This window comes from Oncorhynchus masou, chromosome 20 (assembly GCF_036934945.1).
Source record: "Oncorhynchus masou masou isolate Uvic2021 chromosome 20, UVic_Omas_1.1, whole genome shotgun sequence".
NCBI classification, from domain to species: domain Eukaryota; kingdom Metazoa; phylum Chordata; class Actinopteri; order Salmoniformes; family Salmonidae; genus Oncorhynchus; species Oncorhynchus masou.
This window is the reverse complement of record NC_088231.1, coordinates 2837426-2862180: the sequence shown is the minus strand read 5'-3', so window position 1 is coordinate 2862180 and position 24755 is coordinate 2837426. Positions and strand designations below refer to the sequence as shown.

Genomic DNA, 24755 nt, shown 5'->3' with positions numbered 1-24755 from the left:
ATGGTCCTAACACACAAACACAGTTGTGAGACGCCACAACAATGCCCAGGAGGCTGAAAAGAATTGGCATGGGCCCTCAGATCCTCAAAACGTTTTACAGCTGCACCATCGAGATCTTGACTGGCTGCATCACCGTGAAATGGCAACTGACACCGCCTGGTATAAGACATCTATACCAGGTGGTGTCAGAGGAAGGTACAACAAATTGTGAAAGACTCCAGCCACCCAAGCCACAGACTGTTCTCTCTGCTAGTACACGGCAAGCGGTACTAATGCACTAAGACTGGAACCAACAGGACCCTGAACAGCTTCTTCCCCCATGCCATAAGACTTCTTAGCAGGACATTGAAATAGCTAATCAAATGGCTACACAGACGATCTGCATTGACCCTTTTTTGCACTAAAACTCTTGAAATTGACTCTAAGGACACACAATAGACTCTACCCACACGCTCACGCATACTTAAACTGACACCCCAACACACATACCACATAACATGCACATACAAGCATGCTGACGTCACACACACTTTTACACTCACCAAATACATTGCTGCTACTGTCTATTATCTATCCTGTTGCCTAGTCACTTTACTCCTACCTATATGTACATGCAGTTGAAATCGGGAGTTTACATACACCTTAGCCAAATACATTTAAACTTAGTTTTTCACAATTCCTGACATTTAATCCTAGTAAAAATGCCCTGTCTTAGGTCAGAATAAGAGAGAATGATTTATTTCAGCTTTTATTTCTTTCATCACATTCCCAGTGGGTCAGAAGTTTACATACACTCAATTTGTATTTGATATCATTGCCTTTAAATTGTTTAACTTGAGTTAAACGTTTCGGGTAGCCTTCAGCAAGCTTCACACAATAAGTTGGGTGAATTTTGGCCTATTCCTCCTGGCAGAGCTGGTGTAACTGAGTCAGGTTTATAGGCCTCCTTGCTCGCACACGCTTTTTTAGTTCTGCCCACATATTTTCTATAGGATTGAGGTCAGGGCTCTGTGATGGCCACTCCAATACCTTGACTTTGTTGTTCTTAAGCCATTTTGCCACAACTTTGGAAGTATGTTTGGGGTCATTGGAAGACCCCATTTGCGACCAAGCTTTAACTTCCTGACTGACAGTCAACTTACTGTATGTAAACCTCTGACTCACTGGAATTGTGGTACAGTGAATTATAAGTGAAATAATCTGTTTGTAAATAACTGTTGGAAAAGTGACTTGTGTCCTGCGCAAAGTAGATGTCCTCACTTGGCAAAACTATAGTTTGTTCACAAGAAATTTGTGGAGTGGTTGAGAAACGAGTTTTATTGACTCCAACCTAAGTGTACAATATGTAAACTTCCGACTTCAACTGTAGCTACCTCAATTACCTTGTACCCATGCACATCGACTTGGTACCTGTACTCCCTGTATATATAGCCATGGTATTTTTACTCCAGCCCATCTGGCATATACTGAATTGCCCTATGGCCAGTCCCTTTCTGTGACCAGCAATAATGCCGCGGTATTGCCAGCAGCTGGTTTAAGGCCAAAGAGATGAAACAAAGTGAGAGACAATGTGGGTGAAACAGAACAAAAGAGAGGGGTGGAGAGAGAGAGAGAGAGGCTGAATATGAAACTATAAAAATAGCGTCCCAGCTGTTCCAAAAGTTGATGAATAGTCCTAATTGGGGAAAGAGAAGGGCTGATTGTGCACTGAGCTAATATCCTCAAATGTCTCGCCTCGCCGAAATGACTATTCCCCTGATAGCCAGCTACCGCTACAGGTTGCGTCCCCATTTACAGCCTATTCTCTATATAGTGCCCTACCTTGGACCAGGGCCTATAGGGCTCTGGTCAAAAGTAGTGCACTATTAATAAAGGGTGCCCAGAGAAGTGCCATGTGTTCCTAGCCTTGTCACCCTGTTTGTTATGAATGCCTGTTGTCAAGTGACTTCTTCGCCGGGGCTCACTGCCGTTCTTGACTGATGGCTGATCGCAGGGCTCCCCCGTGGCGGCAGCGCAACAAATGCTACAGTACCCGTTCATTATAATGGTTATATCCCGGATTAATTTTGCTGTTTGTTTATAGTGCATGGAAATTGGAATCAGAGGAACAGCTGTTTCGTATCAAGACAGATGGCTCGTTGATGAGCCATACGAGAGATGCAAAATCGCTGTCGTCTATAAACTAAAGTGTATGTGTTCTTTTCCCCTATACATTCTACAGTAGATCAATGTATGTGTTGATCATTGCATTCTATCGCCTGGTAACAAGCACAACATGATTTAGGTTGGTATCAGTTATTCTGTTAGTGTTTCACTTCGACAGATAACACTGAGCACAAAAAGACAATTCAAGTCGAATATATAGTAAAGCTGTTTAACTTACAAATGCTTCCATGGTGACAAGTCACAGTATCTAGCTGACTGACAATGACAATGGCCCCCACACTGCTGTCAGCATGACAGGTATGGTGTCAAACGGTCAATCGTTAACGCTGTCAGCAGTCGTTTTGCCCTCCACTGACTCTCTCTCCGCCACTCGCTTGGGCTCTATCAACGCCTGATAACCCTGTGGCGTTGCTTCTACGGGCGGCGTTCTTGAGGCCTGACCACGGGGACCCGGGCCTGCCACCAGAAATGACTGATAAGAGAGGGAAGGACGAGGGAGGCTGATAGACTAGCTCACAACACTCTTAAAGGCCCAATGCAGCTTTTTTAAATATAAATATCAAATCATTTCTGGGTAACAGTTTTGTACACCACATCTCCAAAAGTATGCGGACACCCCTTCAAATTAGTGGATTAAGCTATTTTAGCCACACCCATTGCTGACAGGTGTATAACATCGAGCACACAGCCATGCAATCTCCAATCTACATTTTCAGTAAAATGGCCTTACTGAAGTGCTCAGTGACTTTCAACGTGACATGACAATAGGATGCCACCTTTCCAACAAGTCAGCTCGTCAAATTTCTGCCCTGATAGAGGTGCCCTGGTCAAATGTGGAACGACAATGGCTCAGCAGCGAAGTGGTAGGCCGCACAAGCTGCCCGAACGGGACCGCTGAGTGCTGAAGCGTGCAACACTCACTACCGAATTCCAAACTGCCTCTGAAAGCAACCTCGGCACAATCGCTGTTCATCGTGTCCTTCGTGCAATGGGTTTCCATTGCCGAGCAGCCGCACACAATCCTAAAATCAACATGCGCAATGCCAAGCGTTGGCTGGAGTGGTGTAAAGCTCAATGCCATTGAACTCTGGAGCAGTGGAAACACGTTCTCTGGAGTGATGCATCACTCTTCACCACCAGGCAGTCCGATGGATGAATCTGGGTTTGACCTGGACAGAGCCCTGACCTCAACCTCATCGAACACCTTCGGGATGAATTGGAGCGCCTACTGCGAGCCAGGCCTAATCTCACAACATCCGTGCCCTACCTCACTAATGCTCTTGTGGCTGAATGGAAGCAATTGTTCAGAGCAATGTTCCAACATCTAGTGGAAAGCTTTCCCAGAAGAGTTGAAGCTGTAGCAAAGGGGGGACCAACTCCATATTAGTACCCATGATTTTGGAATGAGATGTTCGACGAGCAGGTGTTCACATACTTTTGGTCATGTCGTGTACATTACTGTTATATATTTTAATTAAAATGGCAAAAATAGCTTTTTAGCAAAAAAATATTTATCAAGACTGTCTGGGAGTGGTCTGAGTGGGGAGGGGAAAACTGAAAATGAGCTATTATTGGCAGAGAGTTTACCGCATGGTGATGTCAGCACGGAAAGCCGAAACTCCCACGCAAACCTGCTGTGTAGATTGTATTTTCAACTAGCAACTATTAGGAAATAACACCGATCACATTTGTTCACACTTTTACAGTGTTAGTTTCATCCGCTGTTGTACAATAGGATATAAAACACAGGCAAAAACAACATTTTGATTGCACTGGGCCTTTAATGTCAGCACTCATTATGGACTGCTGGAAAAATCCATCTCCAGCCATCATCTACTGTCCTGTACCTTGCTGGTCCACATGCTGTATGTATTATAAGCCATGCTGCTCCTATCTAGTCTACATCAGCTGCGCCCAAGACATTAACACAGATGGTGTTATTACACATCCTGCATACATGTTTGGGTGAATAGTACTATTGGTGAGTTCAGGCACAGTGTAGGTGCCGTAGTAACTAGCCAGTGGGGCAATTTGCCATAAAGAACTTTCTAGAAAGACTGCACAGGCAGCCACATTCCAAACCAAGGCTTTCCAGTTTTCTCATTGGGTGGTTAACCTCAAGCCCACTCGTATTGCCACACTTGTTGCTTGGGCTGTTGCTCCTCTCTATTTTTTACTAATTATTTGCCACTGCTCTTACAAAGAGCTGAAATGACATGTGTATGCTGATGACTGCACACTCTACAAAGCAGCACCTACAGCCAGCGAGCTTCACTGAGACTCATAGCAAGGGGTTACAGTCAGTGTCAGAATGGGTCATTAACAATAAACTGGTATTCAATACATCTTAAAAACCAAAAGGATTGTGTTTGGTTCAAAGCATCTTAGAACTACAGGAAACCTTAACGGGAGATGTGCATAAATGACAATTGAACAAGTTCAACTCCCAGGAGTAACGTTTCGTGCTCCGTTATCATGATCAAGTCATATTGACAAAGTTGTTGTGAAGATGGGGTGAGGTATGTCTGTTATAAAAAAATATATATGTTCTGCGTTTTTGACACAAAGATCAACTGTGCTAGTTGTTCAGGCTGTGATCTTGTTCCGTCTTGATTACTGTCCGCTAGTATGGTCAGGTGCAGCAAAGACAGACATAGCCAAGCTGCAGCTGGCTAAAAACAAAGCAGCGCGCCTTGCCTGCACACACGGAACTAACATCAACATGCATGATAGGCATTCGAGGTTGAGGACAAATGGACTACTTCTCTTCTAGTCTTTTAAAGAAACATTTACGTGTCGAAAAGTCCTAATCATTTGTATAATATATTAGCAGACACTTCAAACAGACATACATAACCCCCCAGACACGCTGCTATGGGTTTCTTCACGGTACTCAAACCAAAAACAGACTTAATGTGTTGTTCCGTTACTGTGTGTATAGAGCCATGTCATCATGGAACGCTCTTCCCCCAGGTCCCTTCCTCTCAGCGATGATGTATGCTTATTCAGAGCCATATCCCTGTAATGCTTAGAGAAGATCTCGTGTCAAGTGTTATTGAAGTGTTGTGGTTGCAGGTTCACCTGCCTCATCAAAAGCCTCTTCTTTTGGGGTGTTGTTATAGGCCAGCTAGTGCTAACAGTCGGTATCTAAATAATGTGTGTGAAATGCTTGATGGTGTATGTGATGTAAACAGAGAGGTCTATTTCTTGGGGACCTGAAAAAATACTGTTTTTTTTATCAAAATGTCTGCTGAAGAGGAAGTGTCTCACTGCAACCAGTGCCTGTAATCTGGTGCAGGTTATTAATCAACCTACAAGGGTGTTTACAAACACTACATGAACAAGATCATCCACATGTATTGATCACATTCTTACTAATAATATAGAACTATAGTTGCTGTATCCAAGAAATCCAAAGTTCCGAAAGCTGGGCCTAAAATAGTGTATAAGAGTTTTCCACAGCAATACAAAGGATTTTGCTGTGACTCTTATGTGGATAATGTTAAAAATATGTGTTGGTCTGACATGATTAATAAGGAGCATGCAGATGCTGCAATTGGTGAATTTCTGAAATTGTTTCTTCCAATGAATGATAAACGTGCACCTGTTAAGAAACTGACTGTTAAAACTGTAAAGGCTCCATGGATGATGAGGAATTGAAAAACTGCATGGTTGAAAGAGATGGGGCAAAAGGAGTAGCAGTAAGTCTGGATGCACATCTGACTGGCTGTCTTACTATAAATTGAGAAACTATGTGACTAAACTGAACAAAAACAAGAATAAGCTGTGTTGTGAATTATTATTATTATTAGATTAATGATATAATCATGATATCAATGAGTAGTTGAAATTAAATTATGGACAGAAAGACAAATTCAATTCCATCTTTCATTGATTCGGATGGCTTATTCATCACCAAACATTTGCCAATTATTTTAATGGTAACGTCATTGGCAAAGTGAGCCAATCGTATTCATGCATAAAAAAAACAAATAATGAAAGAAATGCATCGATAGGTTGAATTTTGTCAAGTTAGTGGGGGAGAGGTGGAAAAATGATTGTTATCGATCAATAATGACACACCTCTTGGCATTGACAACTTAGATGGAAAGCTACTGAGGATGGTAGCTGACTATATGTATCATATATTTAATCTGAGCCTAAAAGAAAGTGTTTGTCCTGGATGGAAGCCAAAGTCATTCCCCTACCCAAGAGTGGCAAAGAGTTCTTTACTGGTGCTAACAGCAGACCTATCAGCTTGTTCCCCAGCTCTTAGCAAACTGTTGAACAAAATGATGTTTGACCAAATACAATACTATTTTTCTAATTAATGAACAACAAACTTTCAGCATGCTTATAGAGAAGGGCATTCAACATGATTGGCTGAAAGAAATTCATAATAAGAAGATTGTGGGAGCTTCTTTTTGTTAGATTTCAATGCAGCCTTTGATATTATTAACCATAACATGCTGTTGAGAAAATGTATGTGTTATGGCTTTTCAACCTCTGCCTTATTGTGAATTGCCATATTGTGGATTCAGAGCTATCTATCTAATATAACTCAGAGGGTTTTCTTTAATGGAAGCTTCTCTAATGTCAAATATGTAAAGTGTAGCAAACCTCAGGGCAGCTCCTCGGGCCCTCTACTCTTTTCTATTTTTACTAATGACCCGCTACTGGAATTAAACAAAACATGTGTATCCATGTATGCTGATGATTCAACCATACACTCGTCAGCAACCACAGCTAATAAAGTCAATGAACCCTTAACAAAACTTTGCAGTCAGTTTTGGAATGGGTGGCCAATAATAAACTTGTCCTGAACAACTGTAAAACTAAGAGTATCGTATTTGGTACAAATCATTCCCTACGTTCTTGAACATGTTGAGGAGACTAAATTACTTGGCTTTACCATAGATTCTAAACTGTCATGGTCAAAACATATAGATTCAATGGCTGTAAATATGGGGAGAGGTCTGTCTATAATAAAGAGATGCTCTGCTTTTTTGACACCACACTCCACAAAGCAAGTCCTGCAGGCTCTAGTTTTATCTTATCTTGATTATTGTCCAGTCATATGGTCAAGTGCTGCAAAGAAAGACCTAGTTCAGCTGCAGCTGGCCCAGAACAGAGTGTCACGTCTTGCTCTTCATTGTATTCAGAGGGCTAATAGAAATACTATGCATGCCAGTCTCTCTTTGTTAAGAGTTGAGGAAAGACTGACAACATCATTTCTTGTTTTTATGAGAAACTACCTTTCATCTCATATAGCGCAAGTGAACAGCATACCTGGTTTAAAAACAAATAAAGCAACAACTCACGGCACAACGCCTCTCCCCCTTGAGATCGAGTTGTTGTGTGTATATACTGACATTTATGTTTAACCGATAGATGTACACACACGCACACGACATGTTTATGTTTTTAAATGTATGTAAAAAACAAAATCTCTGATTATTTATTGTTTTTGTTATGTGTCAGATCCAGGCAAGACTAGCTGTCGCCGCTGGCGGCGCCTAGTGGGAATCGTAATAAATCAAATAAAACACAAATCCTACTCTTCTCTCATTTCTCATCCTCCCCTCGTCCTCTCCTCCTACCGCAGTTCCCTGATATCAAATATGAGCACTATTACTTCATTTTCATTTGCACAGGCTGTTTTGTCTCTCTCTGTGGCGCCCCGGACGTTTATCCATATGATTGCTCCTGACATTTTAATAAGAAACTTTCTGCCACTGACCCCCTCGGCACACACACACACACACGCACACACACACACGCACGCACGCACGCACACACACACACACACACACACGCACACACACGCACACACACACTCAGCTCCTGCCATCTGCACTGAATCACAAGTGAGACCAGGGAACGGGGGAATACGACTCCAAACCACCCCGCCAATGTTTTCCCTTTCATAATTGGATTCTCTATTTTCTTCCTTATAATTGCATATTTGTTTTGAGCTTTTTTGATGTACTTTATTTCTCTTGTCGTAAACAAACGGGGAACAGGGGTAGGGTTGGGGGGGGGACAAGGGGATGGAGGTGGGGGGAGGTAAAGTAAATCATCGCCAATGTAAAAATCTGCATTCCTCGCGCCGACCTCTTACATAACACTGATGAGTCAAACATACTGCATCGCATTGAAGATACACACTCACACACACACACACACACACACACACATAGGGGATCTTTGCGACAGTTCTCTCCATCAGACATCTCCTTTGTTGTGTCAGAGCAGGTGTCTAATTCAGAAAACAAACAGTTTCTCTCCACCATTAAAAAAGGAAATGTGTAAAGCAAGCGCTAATCTCCATCTTTGAAGATCACACGGCCCTCTGCTTATCTGCAAACAGCCCAACGGATATTCATCTCTCCAACGTTTTTTGGTTAACTAAATATGCCGTCCAAATGATTTCACAGCATTCCTTTCAATGCTTTTATCCCGCGTTAGAGTTAGGTGTGAATCGCAGCAGGTTAAACTGGGCTTCTAACTCAATGTGTGGGTGACAAGATAGAAGAGAGGTAGAGGATTAGACAGAGAAGAAGGGGAAGAGAGGAAGGGGAGAGAACAGGTATTTCATAATATGTCAAACTTTTTGGTAGACGCTCAAAGCAATTTGAGCTAAAGCACTCATTCTCTCTTTTTGTTGTTTCCAATTTTCCCCTCGCTGTTTTCGTAGTCTGAGCAGGAGAAATCACAGGCACACTCCACTCTTTCTTTCGTTCCAATTTACCAGCAAAATGACATGACTCTCGCTCAGATTCCATCTACTACACAATAGACATCACAGTAGTCAAGGGTTGGCAGACTGGAGTCACTGCAATTGTGTTTTATCAGTATCACCCATTTCACATGATGATGTGACATCAGGACATAGGTCAAAAGGTGGCTAATGGACCAATAACCTTTTCACAATACTAACCTGCGTCCGAGATACCATAGTTGATGCTGGAAAAGACCACATGAAAAATAAAATATATCCGAGCCAGAACGGTACGGTTCAGTTTAGATCGGCACGACAAGGTGATAGAGTCTGCGTAGTCTGGCATTTATACCGACATAACTTCCAACGCCAACTCATGTCTACGGCGATACCATGCGACCACGCAACGTCTGATACCAGGCATGATATACTACTTTAATTATCCAAATGTACAATGATATACAGTGTACCATCATTTTGGCAATCACACGAGTAGAGTAGAAGTAGTACTAGAGCAGTAGAGTAGTAGTGGAGTAGTAGTGCAGTTGCAGTGACTCCTCCAAATAACTTGTGAGTGAAATACAGGAGGAGGGTTGGTTTGGAAGAGAGTGCAGAGGAGAGAGAGAGATGGGGGAGAGGGAGAAAGAGACATTCAGTCATTTTGGTAGTTAACGGGTAAACTATTGTAACTTGGGTCATTTATACTTGAATAGCATTAGAAGATATTTGAATATATGGATCCGTGTCCATATTGTCTATGAGTTTCTCGTTGATAGACGACATGGTTCAAGAGAAAATAACTTAGTAATGGGAAAAACATGTCATCAGCAATGCCATTATTTTCAATTAACTCTGCAACTTTTGCAATTATTGCCTTTTTTCACAACAGCCACAAGTTTGGTGCCAAAACATTAACAACAAAGACACAATGACATAGTATAATAAATAAAAGTGGAAGCTCTTATATTAAACACCAATGCGGTTCACTAAGTTGATTGTTTATATTTAGGATAATGTTTTACAGCTTTGTCATTCTATTTAATGTTTTTTGGTTGTTGTTTTTTACATGTGATGAGGCCACACAGAGGACCAGAGATAATTACAGACACCTGTGATAATCTGTAGTACCCAAAAAGGCCACTAGTTGGAATATATTCCCTCAACTTGAAAGTTACCAAAATTCTGGTAGTTTACTGGTAAACCTTGAAAGTTACTAGTAATATGCCCTGCCTTTGTAACCCTACATAGAACAAGAGAGTGCCGATGGACAAGAGAGAGAGAGGGCGAGAGAGAGGAAGAGGAAGAGAGAGATTTAAGTGGGAGTCCTGTGGGGTTTGGGCATTGGGAATGCTGATAGTGCAGAGAGGAGAGAAGGACTGAGTGCTACTGTATCATCCCTTCTTCTTTCAGTCTAACACCTTGACGTCACTTTTCGGCATTGCTCAATACTATTTCATCTAACATGTACTTATTAACATGAATATTATAACATCAAGTGGCGGTTTCCTGGACACAGATTCAGTCTGACCCTGAACAAATGTATGTTCTCCATTTCCGGTCCAGAGTTAGGCTTACTCTGTGTCTGGGACACTGCCCCTATGCATACAGATATATATGGCAGAGTGTATTCCAACATGATCTATATATATTGTATGGTTTATATACAGAGAAATGATGAAATATATTCGATCAGGCTCAAGGCTATAGCACACTGACAGTGGGAAAAGTCCTATTAACAAGGAGGCTAAAATTCATTAAAAGTCATAGATTAGATTATTGGCACAGGGGGAGACGGATCATTAACTCGGAGAGCACTCCCATCTCTCTCCGAATTTCATGCTCAGGTACCCCGCAACCCAAATGAACATGGCACATTGATTGCGATAGGGAAGAAGTCTCGTTCCTACTCTTTTCCTTGAACAAATGGCTGTGTTTCATGCGCGGTGTAGAAAAACGTTTAGCAACGTGCAACCAAATCTGAATTTCTCGTGGGGACACAAGAACCGCCACAGGCCAACGCCCACTGACGTTTGATTTTGTCAATCGGAAAAAAATCTGCTCCCCCAAAAAACGCTATGTCCTGCTCCTTCCCTGACTTTTCCTAAATATTCACTTGTCCCGAATTTTGAAATCACAAACAGAAAAGTATTTCGAGTCTTTTAATCTGTTTTCTTCCACACCTATTCCTAAAAACCCTCCGAGACAATGTGCTCTGTGATGCTGGTACGCAGCCAGGCGCTAAAGCGTCTCGCTCTCTCTCTCCTCACTGAATGAATGACAAAATGAAGGAATGGGTGACAATCGTGCCCCTTACTTCACAACTGAATTTAAACGAGGCCTAAACTGAATGATAAGGAGGGTGAAGCGGTTGATGTAAAATGAGAAAGACAATAGGGTAATGATGAGTTTGTGTTATGCCCATTTATGAGCAGCAAATCATTTGACCACGCGCCTCGGGGGTTGACATTTTTTTTTAATTTTTTTATGCTTTACTTTGTAAAAATAAGCTGTTATGGGACTGTTTGATTTACTTTAACTCTATTACTAATCCAATGTATTATAAGGGAAGCGAAAACATGCTACGTGTGGCAGTAGGCATTTGGAATAACGCAACACATATCCTTGGCTCTATCCAGCGAAGCAAACAATGCCAGCCCGCTGAATGAATGAGAAATGGATGGAATGGACGATAATTGTGCAAAGTTACTTCACGATCAAATTGAAATGAGGCCTTCACTGAATGATGAGGAGGGTGAAGAGGTTGATTTAATGTAGAACGACAATAGTGTAATGAGGAGTTTGTTATGCCTGTTTATCAGCATTGGCAATCATGTTAATAATTTAACCACGACTTGCGGGTTAATATCGTTCTCTTTTATGTTTTACTTTGGAAGAAAAATAAGCTGTTACATGACTGTTTTATTTACCGTAACTCTCTTCCTAATGAAATGAGGACATGCTACAGTATGCCTTTAGAATAATGCGAAACATATACTTGACTCTGTCCAACTTGTGGAGCGGGAAACAATCGATGCCAGTCAGCCTGCACAGCCGGCCCAACGAAACTGCACCTAAACTATACCTAAACGTTTTTCACACATAATAAGAGTTAGCCTATAGACAAGATTCAATGGACAAGAATCTGATGAGTGACAATTTTGGGCCTATCAGTTGTCAAATTGTACATGAAGAGATGAGTGAAATGTCCAGATGCAAGGAAATGATCATCGCTTTATCAAATCCTCCTTCAGAGTCACATGCAGGTAAAACGTTGTGATTTCTATATAGTATCAGAAAGAGCATATTCTGGAGTTTCTATGACACGCAATCTTTGTCAAATAACTGTCATAACATCAGAGATGCATCTCTATTTCCAAATGTCACTTTCCAAGAATATCCGTGTTGTCAATGCATTCATCACATGACCACGCGCGCGGGCAGCATTGCTCTGGCTGCTAAGCAAAAATGTGAATATTCTATTTATTTATGCAATTCATCGTTTACAATAGTTCATGCTCTGGTGCTTTTGTTTAGGAATACAGCAAATCATTTCACCTGTCACCTGGCTGGTTCTATTAATATTATTATGATCTTTTTTCACTTCTACTTTGTCAAACGGAGCTGTAACTGGACTTTATCAATGACTTTAACTCTATTACTAATCGAACCTACAAACACAGCTGATCAAATGGATTCCATGGTAATGTTTTCATTCTAAGGGAAACAAAACTAGGCTATATAGGCCTATGTTTTTTCTATGACTTTGTAGAATTATACAAAACACGTCCCTGACTCGATCTGAACAAATAACTATTGTTCTTATTCTTTTTTGTTGTTGTTGTTTGTATTGATTTATTTTCCGTCAATATTTCTTCAAGCAATTCACCCTTTTTGTCGTTTATAAACTATTTACCAAGCATCGGTGCTTATGTTTTGCAGCGCCTTGATATGCATCTGATCCATATGCTAAAAGGCCCGGAACGTTCTCTAGCGGGTACTTATAGGCTGAAAGGCCAGGTGGTTGTAGTGTTAAAACATCTCCCACCTATTGAACACAGGATTCTGGCTAAAGCTGGGTTGCTTATGTAGGCCTGTCATGTCCTACAGCTCTTGGCCGGCTTGTAGGGTGTCTCCCAAATGGATCCCTATTCCCTATGCCATGCACTACTTTTGACCGGGGTCCGTATGACTCTGGCCAATAGTAGTGCAGCAAAATATCAATTTTGGAGGCAGACTCCTAGTCTCCCCTCAAAGAACCAGAGTGATGGATTAAACCTCCACAAGCCATAATTCATCATTACTGTCCCTCCACTGTGGCTTGGCAGTTACGATTTTAATTGGTCGGTGGAGGGGTGAGTGTGTGTTTCACTGTCTAATGTGTGTGTGTGCGCGCGCGCTCGTGCGCGTGTGAATGCGCTTGACTGACTGATGATTATTGCTGGTTAGGAGCCAAATGCCCTTGTCAATCACCGGCACCCCCATATCTCTCTCGCTGCCCCTCTAAATCTGTAGTTCTTTAACACCAGGAACGTGGTGCAATAATGTTTTCTTTATAGCCTAATTATGAACGATGGCATCAGAAACTAAAGTGAAGTCCCCACCGTAGTTGCTCATTCATTCAAATTGCTCCAGTCTGATAGTTGTGAAATTAAACTCCACAAGACTAGTCAATTGACTCCTTTGAACCGCTACCCCAAAGACATTTAACTCGATTGGAGTTTGTGTCTGTCTGTGTGTGTCTGTGTGTGTGTGTGTGTGTGTGTGTGTGTGTGTGTGTGTGTGTGTGTGTGTGTGTGTGTGTGTGTGTGTGTGTGTGTGTGTGTGTGTGTGTGTGTGTGTGTGTGTGTGCGTGCGTGCATCTGTCCTTCCTTCCGAGTGTGTGTTTTGTGTTTGCGTGCTTGCTTGCCTCCAAGGGTCCATATGCCCAAGTCCTTCTCTTAGTAAGATAAAGCACATGTCTACTGTCATTGTACTGACTCTATACCCACTCGTCTGTTTCACTGTCCCATATGAAGAGACTGTGAATACCATCAGTGTCCATTTAGCAGGAGAAAAGACTGTGTTCCTTGCCAGTTTGGCAAAACGATTCCATAAACAAATATATAAGTCGCAAAGTGTTGCCCTCGTAAAAGGTCTCATGGGTAAAATAACACCTCGCGGGCAGCCATTTTACTATTTTACGACCCCCTGCTGCTGCTGATTCTCTCTTTCTGTTTGCTCATCTCCCCCTCTCTCTGTCTCTCTGTCTCTCTCCCCTCGCTCTCTCTCTGTCGCTCTGTCTCTCTCTCTGTCTCTCTGTCCCTCTGTCTCTCTCCCCTCGCTCTCTCTCTGTCTCTGTCTCTCCCCTCGCTCCCTCTCTGTCTCTCTGTCCCTCTGTCTCTCTCCCCTTGCTCTCTCTCTGTCCCTCTGTCTCTCTGTCTCTCTCCCCTCGCTCTCTCTCTGTCCCTCTGTCTCTGTCTCTCTCCCCTCGCTCTCTCTCTGTCTCTTTGTCCCTCTGTCTCTCTCCCCTCGCTCTCTCTGTCCCTCTCCCCTCGCTCTCTCTCTGTCTCTCTGTCCCTCTCCCCTCGCTCTCTCTCTGTCTCTCTGTGCCTCTCCCCTCGCTCTCTCTCTGTCCCTCTGTCTCTCTGTCTCTCTCCCCTCGCTCTCTCGCTGTCTCTTTGTCCCTCTGTCTCTCTCCCCTCGCTCTCTCTCTGTCTCTCTCCCCTCGCTCTCTCTCTGTCTCTCTGTCCCTCTCCCCTCGCTCTCTCTCTGTCTCTCTGTCCCTCTCCCCTCGCTCTCTCTCTGTCTCTATGTCCCTCTCTCGTCACTCTCTCTGTCTCTCTGTCCCTTTCCCCTCACTCTCTCTGTCTCTCTGTTCCTCTTCCCTCGCTCTCTCTCTGTCTCTCTGTCCCTCTCCCCTCGCTCTCTCTCTGTCTCTCTGTCATCTCCCCTCGCTCTCTCTCTGTGCCTCTCCCCCCATGCTCTCTCTCTCTGTCCCTCTCCCCTCGCTCTCTCTGTCTCTCTGTCCCTCTCCCCTCGCTCTCTCTCTGTCTCTCTGTGCCTCTCCCCCATGCTCTCTCTCTGTCTCTCTCCCCTCGCTCTCTCTCTGTCTCTCTGTCCCTCTCCCCTCGCTCTCTCTCTGTCTCTCTGTCCCTCTCCCCTCGCTCTCTCTCTGTCTCTATGTCCCTCTCCCGTCACTCTCTCTCTGTCTCTCTGTCCCTCTTCCCTCGCTCTCTCTCTGTCTCTCTGTCCCTCTCCCCTCGCTCTCTCTCTGTCTCTCTGTCCCTCTCCCCTCGCTCTCTCTCTGTGCCTCTCCCCCATGCTCTCTCTCTGTCCCTCTCCCCTCGCTCTCTCTGTCTCTCTGTCCCACTCCCCTCGCTCTCTCTCTGTCTCTCTGTCCCTCTCCCCTCGCTCTCTCTCTCTGTGCCTCTCCCCCATGCTCTCTCTCTGTCTCTCTCCCCTCGCTCTCTCTGTCTCTCTGTCCCTCTCCCCTCGCTCTCTCTCTGTCTCTCTGTCCCTCTCCCGTCGCTCTCTCTCTGTCTCTCTGTCCCTCTCCTCCATGCTCTCTCTGTCTCTCTGTCCCTCTTCCCTTGCTCTCTCACTGTCCCTCTCTCTTCACTCTCTGTCTGTCTCTCTCGCTCTCTGTCTCTCTGTCCCTCTCCCCTCGCTCTCTCTGTCTCTATCGCTCTCCGTCTCTCTGTCCCTCTCCCCCCGCTCTCGCTTTCTCACTCCCTCTCCCCTCCCTCTCTCCCTCTTCCCCTCCCACCCCCTCCTTTCTCACCCCCCTCTCCTCTCTCTCTCTCTCTCTCTCTCTCTCTCTCTCTGCCCCCGCTATCAATTCAATGATAAATATGTTATACTTCACTGTCATGGAAAGTTAAAACACTTAGTAAACACGAGGTTAAGCACACTCTGTCCCTCTCTCTTCAGTTGAGGAAGGCGGTGATGGACCACATCTCCGACTCGTTCCTGGAGACCAACGTGCCGCTGCTGGTGCTCATCGAGGCGGCCAAGAGTGGCAACGAGAAGGAGGTCAAGGAGTATGCGCAGGTGTTCCGCGAGCACGCCAACAAGCTGGTCGAGGTAAGTCACAATTTCCCCCCTTGTCCCCCCGGTCTTTCTCGCCATGCCACGCACCCAATCTCCCTTCCTTATTTCCCCTTGTACTGCAGAGCCGTGATGTGCTTATCTGATACACCACATGGACATATAGGATGTCAATACTGCATTCCCAGACGGTACAAGAGAGAGAGAGAGAGAGAGCAGGAAAATGTCAAGGAAGCCTCCACCGAGCTACTGCAGCTCAAAATGCAAAGTGTGCTGGTCGGTAATGCTTGTTAGTCAGAGTTCAAAAGGTCACAGTCAGAAGATAATTCTTATTGGATTACTAAGTATACATTGCCAGTAGAAAGCCCCACTGTCATGACATTGAATAAGAGAGCTATAAGCAGACGCATGAGGCGGAGTCGTTACATACCTTTTAAAGGGGTTTTCAAGTTTCATTGACAGATTAAGGATAGATATGTTGGCTATGGCAGAGGAAGTGGGTGGCGGAATGAGAGTTTGAACCACTGACTGCAGGAACATACTGTACGTGGCCCGGGGTCAGCAGCACTAGACCGGCCCCAGGCACACCTTGATGTAGCCTTGACCTAGTAGTGAACAGACACCTTTGTTTGATGTATGGTCACACCACGCACATACACGCTGCTTTTTCACATAGACACATATAATTCACACACTCTCTATTATGTCTAGATCAAACAGCTCATGGGTGCTTCCCAAATGTCACCCTATTCCCTATATAGTGCACTATATATATATTTTTTTAACCCTATGGGGACTGGTCAAACGCTGTGCACTATGTAGGGAATAGGGTGCCATTTGGGACAGAACCCCTTTCTGGCAGGCAGGCAAAGTGCACTCTGTTCTGGTCTAGTCTCAATATAGCCAGTTACAAAACAACAGCTAGGCCAGGATACCCAGTCTTGGGGCATCTGATGGGAGGGTGGAGATCGATTCTGAGTCACGGTTGCCTGGCAAGGTTAAAGTAATTCCACATCCTAAAAATAATAAATCACCCTTTGCTGGTTCTAACAGCCACCCAATCAATTTGCTGCATGTTCTTAGTAAACTGATGGAGAGAATTATGTTTTACCAAATACAATGGTATTTTTCAGAGAACAAGTTAACTACTGGCTTCCAGCCTGCGTATGAGGGGACTCAACTTGTACTGCATTGACTCAGATGACTGATGATTGGTTAAAAGACATGAGTAATAAGATAATAGTTCGAGCTGTGTAGTTAGATTTCAGTGCAGCCTTTGATGTATTGATCATAAATTGTTATTGAAGAAATTCACTTGCTGTGACTTTCCAACACTTGCCATCACATGGTTGGAGAGTTATTTAGCCAATAGAACCCAGAGATTGTTCTTCATGGATGGATGTTTCTCTAACATCAGATATGAACACTGCGGTGTCCTTCAGGGCAGGTGCCTTGGACCGTTACTCTTCTCTATTTTGCCACTGGTCTTAGACAAAGCTAGAATGACCATGTGCGCAGATGATTCCGCACTCTACATGTCAGCACCCAAAGCCAGTGATTTCTATATAAGGAGTTACAGTCAGTATCAGAATACATCTTGATAATAAACTGGTCTTAAATCCAACTAAAAGCATTTGCATTTGGTTCAAAACATTGTCAAAGACCTAAAACTCAATTGGAGTTGAGGAAGCTAATCTCCTAGGTATAACATTGTCATATTGACAAAGTCGGTGTGAAGATGGGGAGGGTCCTGTGTAGCTCAGTTGGTAGAGCTCCATGTTTCTGGGTTCAATTCCCACAGGGGACCAGTATGGAAGAAAATAAAATGTGAACATATATGCACTCACTACTTACTGTAAGTCGCTCTGGTTAAGAGCGTCTGCTAAATTACTAAAATGATAAATAAATGGGTATATCTTCCGCTAGCGGAACCCCCAATGAAATTGCAGGGAGCCACATTCAAATCAACAGAAATCTCATGAATCAAATTTCTCAAACATAGAACTATTAGGCACCATTTTAAAGATAAAATTTGCGTTAATCCAGCCACAGTGTCTCATTTAAAACATGCTTTACAGCGAAAGCTCCACTAACGATTATGTTAGGTCACCACCAAGTCACAGAAAAACCCAGCGATTTTTACAGCTAAAGAGAGGAGTCACAAAAAGCACAAATAGAGATAAAATGAATCACTAACCTTTGATGATCTTCATCAGATGACACTCTTAGGACTTATATCCAAAAATCTCATTTTATATTGGTGTGTTATGTTCAGTGATTTTGCAGAAAGCCACATCAATTTACAGAAATACTCATTATAAATGTTGATGAAAATACATGTGTTTTACATGGAAATATAGATAAACTTCTCCTTAATGCAACTGCTGTGTTAGATTTTTTTTTAAACGTTACGGAAAAAGCATAATCTGAGAACGGCACTCAGAGCCCAAAACAGCCCCAAAAAATATCCGTCATGTTGCGCAGTCACCATTAATCAGAAATAGCATAATAAATATTCACTTACCGTTGATGATCTTCATCAGAATATACTCCCAGGAATCCCAGTTCCACAATAAATGTTTGATTTGTTCCATAAAGTCCATAATTTATGTCCAATAGCTTCTTTTGTTAGGGCGTTCAGGTCCAGCCGAACATCGGATGAAAAGTTCAAAAAGTTATATTACAGGTCGTAGAAACTTGTCAAACTAAGTATAGAATCAATCTTTAGGATGTTTTTATCATAAATGTGCAATAATGTTCCAACCGGAGAATTCCATTTTCTGTAGAAAAGCAATGGAATGAGAGGTACCTCTCATGTGAAATGCACGTGACTGAGATCGAGGCTGCTGCCAGACCTCTGACTCAATCCCCTCCTATCCGGCCCCCCTTCACAGTAGAAGCCTCAACCAACATTCTAAAGACAGTTGACATCTTGTGGAAGCCTTATGAAGTGCAAAATGACCCATATCCCACTGTGTATTCGATAGGGGTGAGTTCAAAAAGTACAAATCTCAGATTTCCCACTTCCGGTTTGGATTTTTCTCAGGTTTTTGCCTGCCATATGAGTTCTGTTATACTCACAGACATCATTCAAGTGTTTTCTATCCAATATTAATAATAATATGCATATATTAGCATCTGGGACTGAGTATGAGGCAGTTCACAATGCACAGAGCGCACACATGTTTTCAAGTCAACGCACAACGCACACATGTTTGTAAATTAATGGAAATTGTAAAGTATTTTTGTCTGCAATGTCTTTTTCATTATGTGTCGGACCACAGCAAGACGAGCTGTCACCATTGGCGTTGGCTAAAGGAGATCCCATAAACCCCCATGAGGCTGAGTTCTCTCTCCCTCTCCCTCTCTCTCTCTCTCTCTCTCTCCCTCTCTCTCTCTCTCTCTCTCCCTCTCTGGGTTCGAGCACTCCACATCCTCTTCTCTTCTGAAAAATGTTCAGTTCAATTTGGGCTTGAATTTACATAATGTTCCCTCTATGCTTGTTGTAATGTAATAGAGGAATACAGAAATGATTGAAACTGAATGCAAGTGGAGCTCTTTGATAGACGGGCAGGCAACGTTCAAGGTCATGCCATTATACAGTGGATATTATTATATTTAAGTTTTACGAACAGAAACTTTGTTCCTGCTTCAAGTGTTTTTGTCAACTCAGGGCATTTAGGGAGAGAAACTGAGTCTGTATCCTAAATGGTACCCTATACCCTAAATGGTACCCTATTCTCCATGAAGGGAATAGGGGGCCTGTTTGGGACTCAGGCTGAAAGAGAGACATATCTGCCCTTAGCCTTATTACGATGATAATGTGGTTGTATAACCTCTTTGTTTTCATCTGAGCTCGGTCCACTTCCTTGAAGGCTCGCTCACACACACACACACACACACACACACACACACACACACACACACACACACACACACACACACACACACACACACACACACACACACACACACACACACACACACACACACACACACACACACTCATTGGCCTTATACTATGTGACATACCAATGGCTCCTTCCCAGACAGTTTGGGGGGGGGGGGGGGTGAAGGTTATTACATTATTTGCAGTTTCTGTAGTGGAGACGAAATAAAGGGCTATTAGAAGGGCATTTAGCCTGGAAACACCAGTCAGCCAGGCAGAATGCAGAGTCTGACAGTGCAGCACACACAGTTTCAAACAAACACACGTACACACACGCATCAACACTCACACGCACTCATGCACACACACACACACACACACACGCACATGTACACACACACACGCATCAACACTCACACGCACTCATGCATACACACACACACACACACGTACACATACAGGGATGGTTAAGATACATGACACATACGGTATGTGTGTGTCGCTTGGTAGTGGTTGGGGTTCATGACTTTTTTGAATGAAAGGTCATTTATAATAATCCTTGGCTGTTGCGGTATTAGCATTTGACCCAATGTACACACACACACACACACACACACACACACACACACACACACACACACACACACACACACACACACACACACACATACACCACACCCATTTTGTCCATACAGATAAATGGCTTAACGTGTTAGTTCAATGTAGGTTTCTTAAAGTGTATTTAGCCGCATTTCATAGCACTGTGTCTGAAAGTACTGCACATCACGGACAAATTAATGGATCCCAATCGCACACACCATATTAGTTTAATGACGGTATTTATATACACTTTTCCCTTCTGTTTGATGGCACAGTATGTTCTAAGTGTGCATTATACACATATGGATGAATGGGCAATGGCATGTGGTGTTATTAGTCTAAGTGAAGGTACTTAAACCGGGTGTACACTCGACCACTTTCAGAATCTTAAAGCCGCTGAGTTTCCCACGTTCACGCTGTCTGGCGAAAGCAACGGTGTGACGATGCGATTAGGTTTAACGTAGCTACAACGAGATGTGGCTCAAAGCAGCCTTATAAACATTTTCAGCCAGACAATCACGCTTGCCGTACAGAGTTGAACTGCCTCGCCAAAATTTCCAATTGAGTAATGTTGCTTGTGAACGTCAGAGCTGTAACGATTTGACACGTTGGCTTTTGTTGAAGTACCAACGCATGCTAGTAGTAGTCACGGCTTCTGCTTGAGAGTTCACACAGTGTGGGTGATGCTGAATAACGTCTGGCGAGCTCTCATTGGCTGTTGCTGATCACCGTTCTCAAAACTTGTCGTTGCACATCTCACACTACAAGAGCGTTGCAGATGTTGTACGGGTCAAATCAAACGTGCTCCAATACGAGATCGGTAGCCCTCAGATTGCGTCTCTGACCTGCTCTTGTTAAACGAGCGTCGGGGGGAGGCAACGCGCCCTGAGTAGGCGACGATATGTTTTTTTTTTGGTCGCTGATCTCAAACACTTGTATGGGACAGCTACATCGGGGCCAAAATTGTGTAGTGTACACCGGGCTTTATAGATATGTTTGATAGCACCGTATGGGTATGGAAGTAGGTTATGTTCAAATAAATGGCTGTGTGTTGGCGTGATTTAATCAGATTTAATCTATTTATCTCTATATCTCTGCGATCTCATCTGAAGCTGCTATGTATATTTCATTTACATACCTGGAAGAAATTGCCCACACATCCATTTTCCCTAAGAAAGTGTGTTACCGAAAGTTATTGTCATTTGCCGTAATTGTCATTTGTCATCGTCTTCATCGTCTTCGTCATCACTGCATGAAGCCAATGCTGCTAGATCCTGCTGAAGAAAGGAGTGTTCGCTATTAGCCGGTTGCTCCCTTCCTCTTTAACTCACTGAGGTCAACATTGATCAGTGTTCAGTATCAAAGGGGTTGTTACCATGTTGGACCTGCCCTTCATCAAGCCTGCTTTGTCTGTATTTGATCTTGTCTGTCTCGGGGCCTGAGTTCCCCCTCTCGCCCCTCTCCCCAGGCCCTCTGATCACCTTTCACAGTCCCAAGTTCAGCCCCCATGCCCTCCTTAATCTCATCACCCTCATTAGCACCTGCCCGACCAGGGAAGAGGAAGCCTCTAATTACCAACAAAATCATTTGATTGGCTGAGACGGGAGACGACCGGGGAGCAAAGGGAAACAGAAGACATGAATATAATTCAGTAGACCTTGGCGCTGTAGAAAGGAAAATATTTATGATGAGCTTTTGTATGACCTTAATTAGCCCAAATTGGATTGGGGCTTTTGGAGTTAGGAACACACTCGCTCTCTCTGGTTCGCCATCCCCCTCCAATCCCCATCAGCCTCTTTATTTAAACTTCCTGGTCTTAATATTATGGAATGGGACATCTTTTTGGCATGCAGGGAAATGGTACTCCGTGAGTTGGCCAAGGAATAGGACCTAACTGGCTGTGGCTGGGGTTTGGGATATATGGCGTATGACAAGCTTTAGCTACACTTCTCATCATTGTGATATTGTACTGCCTGGTGCCCAACTTCAGCCGTAGTAGACACTTATTCATAGGGAGAGAGGAAGAGAAGGGGGGAGGAGAGAGAGGGGGAGGGAAGGAGAGAGAGGGGGAGGGAAGGAGAGAGAGGGGGAGGGAAGGAGAGAGAGGGGGGGAAGGAGAGAGAGGGGGAGGGAAGGAGAGAGAGGGGGAGGGAAGGAGAGAGAGGGGGAGGGAAGGAGAGAGAGGGGAGGGAAGGAATGAGGGGGAGGGAATGAGAGAGAGGGGGAGGGAAGGAGAGAGAGGGGGAAAGTTAGATAAAGATTGACAGTGACAGAGAAAGATTGACAGAGATAGGACAGTAGTAAAAGAGAGAAACGAAATAATAGAGGGTTCTGTTGGCCAGCTACACTCTCTGTGTTAGGGTTCTGTTGGCCAGATGCCCTCTCTGTGTTAGGGTTCTGTTGACCACCTGCCCTCTCTGTGTTAGGGTTCTGTTGGCCAGCTGCCCTCTCTGTGTTAGCGTTCTGTTGGCCAGCTGCCCTCTCTGTGTTAGGGTTCTGTTGGCCAGCTGCCCTCTCTATGTTAGGGTTCTGTTGGCCAGCTGCCCTCTCTGTGTTAGCGTTCTGTTGGCCAGATGCCCCCCTGTGTTAGGGTTCTGTTTGTCATCTGCTCTCTCAGTGTTAGGGTTCTGTTAGCCAGCTGCCCTCTCTGTGTTAGGGTTCTGTTGGCCAGCTGCCCTCTCTGTGTTAGGGTTCTGTTGGCCAGCTGCCCTCTCTGTGTTAGGGTTCTGTTGGCCAGCTGCCCTCTCTGTATTAAGGTTCTGTTGGCCAGCTGCTCTCTCTGTGTTAGGGTTATGTTTGTCATCTGCTCTCTCAGTGTTAGGGATCTGTTGGCCAGCTGCCTTCCTTATGTCAGGGCCGGCTAGTGCTGTGGCTACAGAGCTCTCATCAATTCCCAACACTCCTGTAATGAGTCATACCTCTATCTGACCTGCCATCCCAGAAAGACTTCCAACGAGGAGAGCCTCGCCTCTCTTCAAAGACCAAAGCCTCCGCTATTCCCTCCCTCCCTCCCTCCCCTTCCTCTTTCTCTCCCTCCTTCGCTCCTTCCTTTTCTTCCACTATAGTTGATACCCTCTTAATTATCTCTCCCTCATTAACAATAAAGCCTCTCAGTCTCTATTATATTAGCGCTGACCAAAACCCTGACATGCTCTCATTAACTGAAATACGGGATGAACATTATTTAGTCCCGGCTATCAAATTGCCTCCCGTCTTCTGTTCTGGAGGAAACATTTATTTCATTATTATTGTGAGGCGGTGGTATATTAGCTTAGACGCTACCCTCATTGGACATCACAAGGACGTTGCGGTCCATCACTATTCCAATGTTGAAGCGAGGTCCCGTCCCTGACCTTGGCTCGACGTTGGCAGGAGGCCACTGCGGAGAGAGGCTCATTACGCTCCCATCCTTAGGGCCTTTTTCCTTTGTGTTTCTGTGCAGGACCTTCTGAAGACGGCTACCTCTGCCCTCTTCTCTCTCAACTTTATACCAGCCAATCAGTGCCTGCCTCTGTACTCCTTTTGTCTGTCTGAAGGAATTCTAGTTTGTTTTGCTATTTTTGTTTCAGCAATTTTTTTTCTTCTCACAATGGGTCAATGTCAGTAGTAGTGTGTCCTTTATGGTCTGAATGTTTCAGATAACGTGTATGAGATAGGTTAGGGGTTTTCCCTCACAAATTAGCCACAGCATGATACTGTAGAGCTACCTGTTTAAAGCTAACAGCCATGCCGTGCTTACCAGTTAAAAAATGACTTATGTGGTTAAAATCCAGAGACAAACCCCCTTCTCTGGCTTCGTGTCCCCTGAACTGCCCCCTCGCCTCCCTTCATGGACCACATGCGGTCATGACCCCTCCCCCTCCTCCACCCCATCTTCCCCCTTTTCACCTCCTTCCCCTTTTTCACCTCCTTCCCCTTTTTCACCTCCTTCCCCTTTTTACCTCCTTCCCCTTTTCACCTCCTTCCCCTTTTTCACCTCCTTCCCCTTTTTCACCTCCTTCCCCTTTTCACCTCCTTCCTTTTCTTGTACTTTGACTCGCACCTCAAAGTAGTCACTTTTGCTTCACCAGCTCTACCTCCACCTCTGTCTCTCTGTTGCTTCCATTCTCTGTCCATCTCTCTCTCTCTCTCTCTCTGTCTCTGACTCTCTCTTCAAAGTCTCTCTCTCTCTCTCTGTCTCTCTCTCTCTGTGTCTCTCTCTCTCTCTCTCTCTCTCTGTCTCCCTGTCTCTGCTTCTGTGTCTCTCTGTCCATCTCTCTCTCTCTCTCTCTCTCTCTCTGTCTCTCTCTCTCCATCTCTCTCTCTCTCTCTCTCTCTCTCTATCTCTCTCTCTCTCTCTGTCTCTCTCTCTCT

At 44.2% G+C, this 24755-nt stretch overlaps 1 protein-coding gene across 3 annotated transcripts in view; it reads left to right on the top strand.

The window, feature by feature from the left end:
- Window positions 1-24755, top strand: part of LOC135506694 (catenin alpha-2) — a 760099-nt gene that overhangs the window by 601895 nt on the left and 133449 nt on the right. For all 3 annotated transcript variants that reach the window (XM_064926016.1, XM_064926018.1, XM_064926017.1), the window contains one exon: window positions 15797-15949. In XM_064926016.1, the coding sequence (XP_064782088.1) occupies window positions 15797-15949 (153 nt within the window). The remainder of the gene's footprint in view (window positions 1-15796; window positions 15950-24755) is intronic.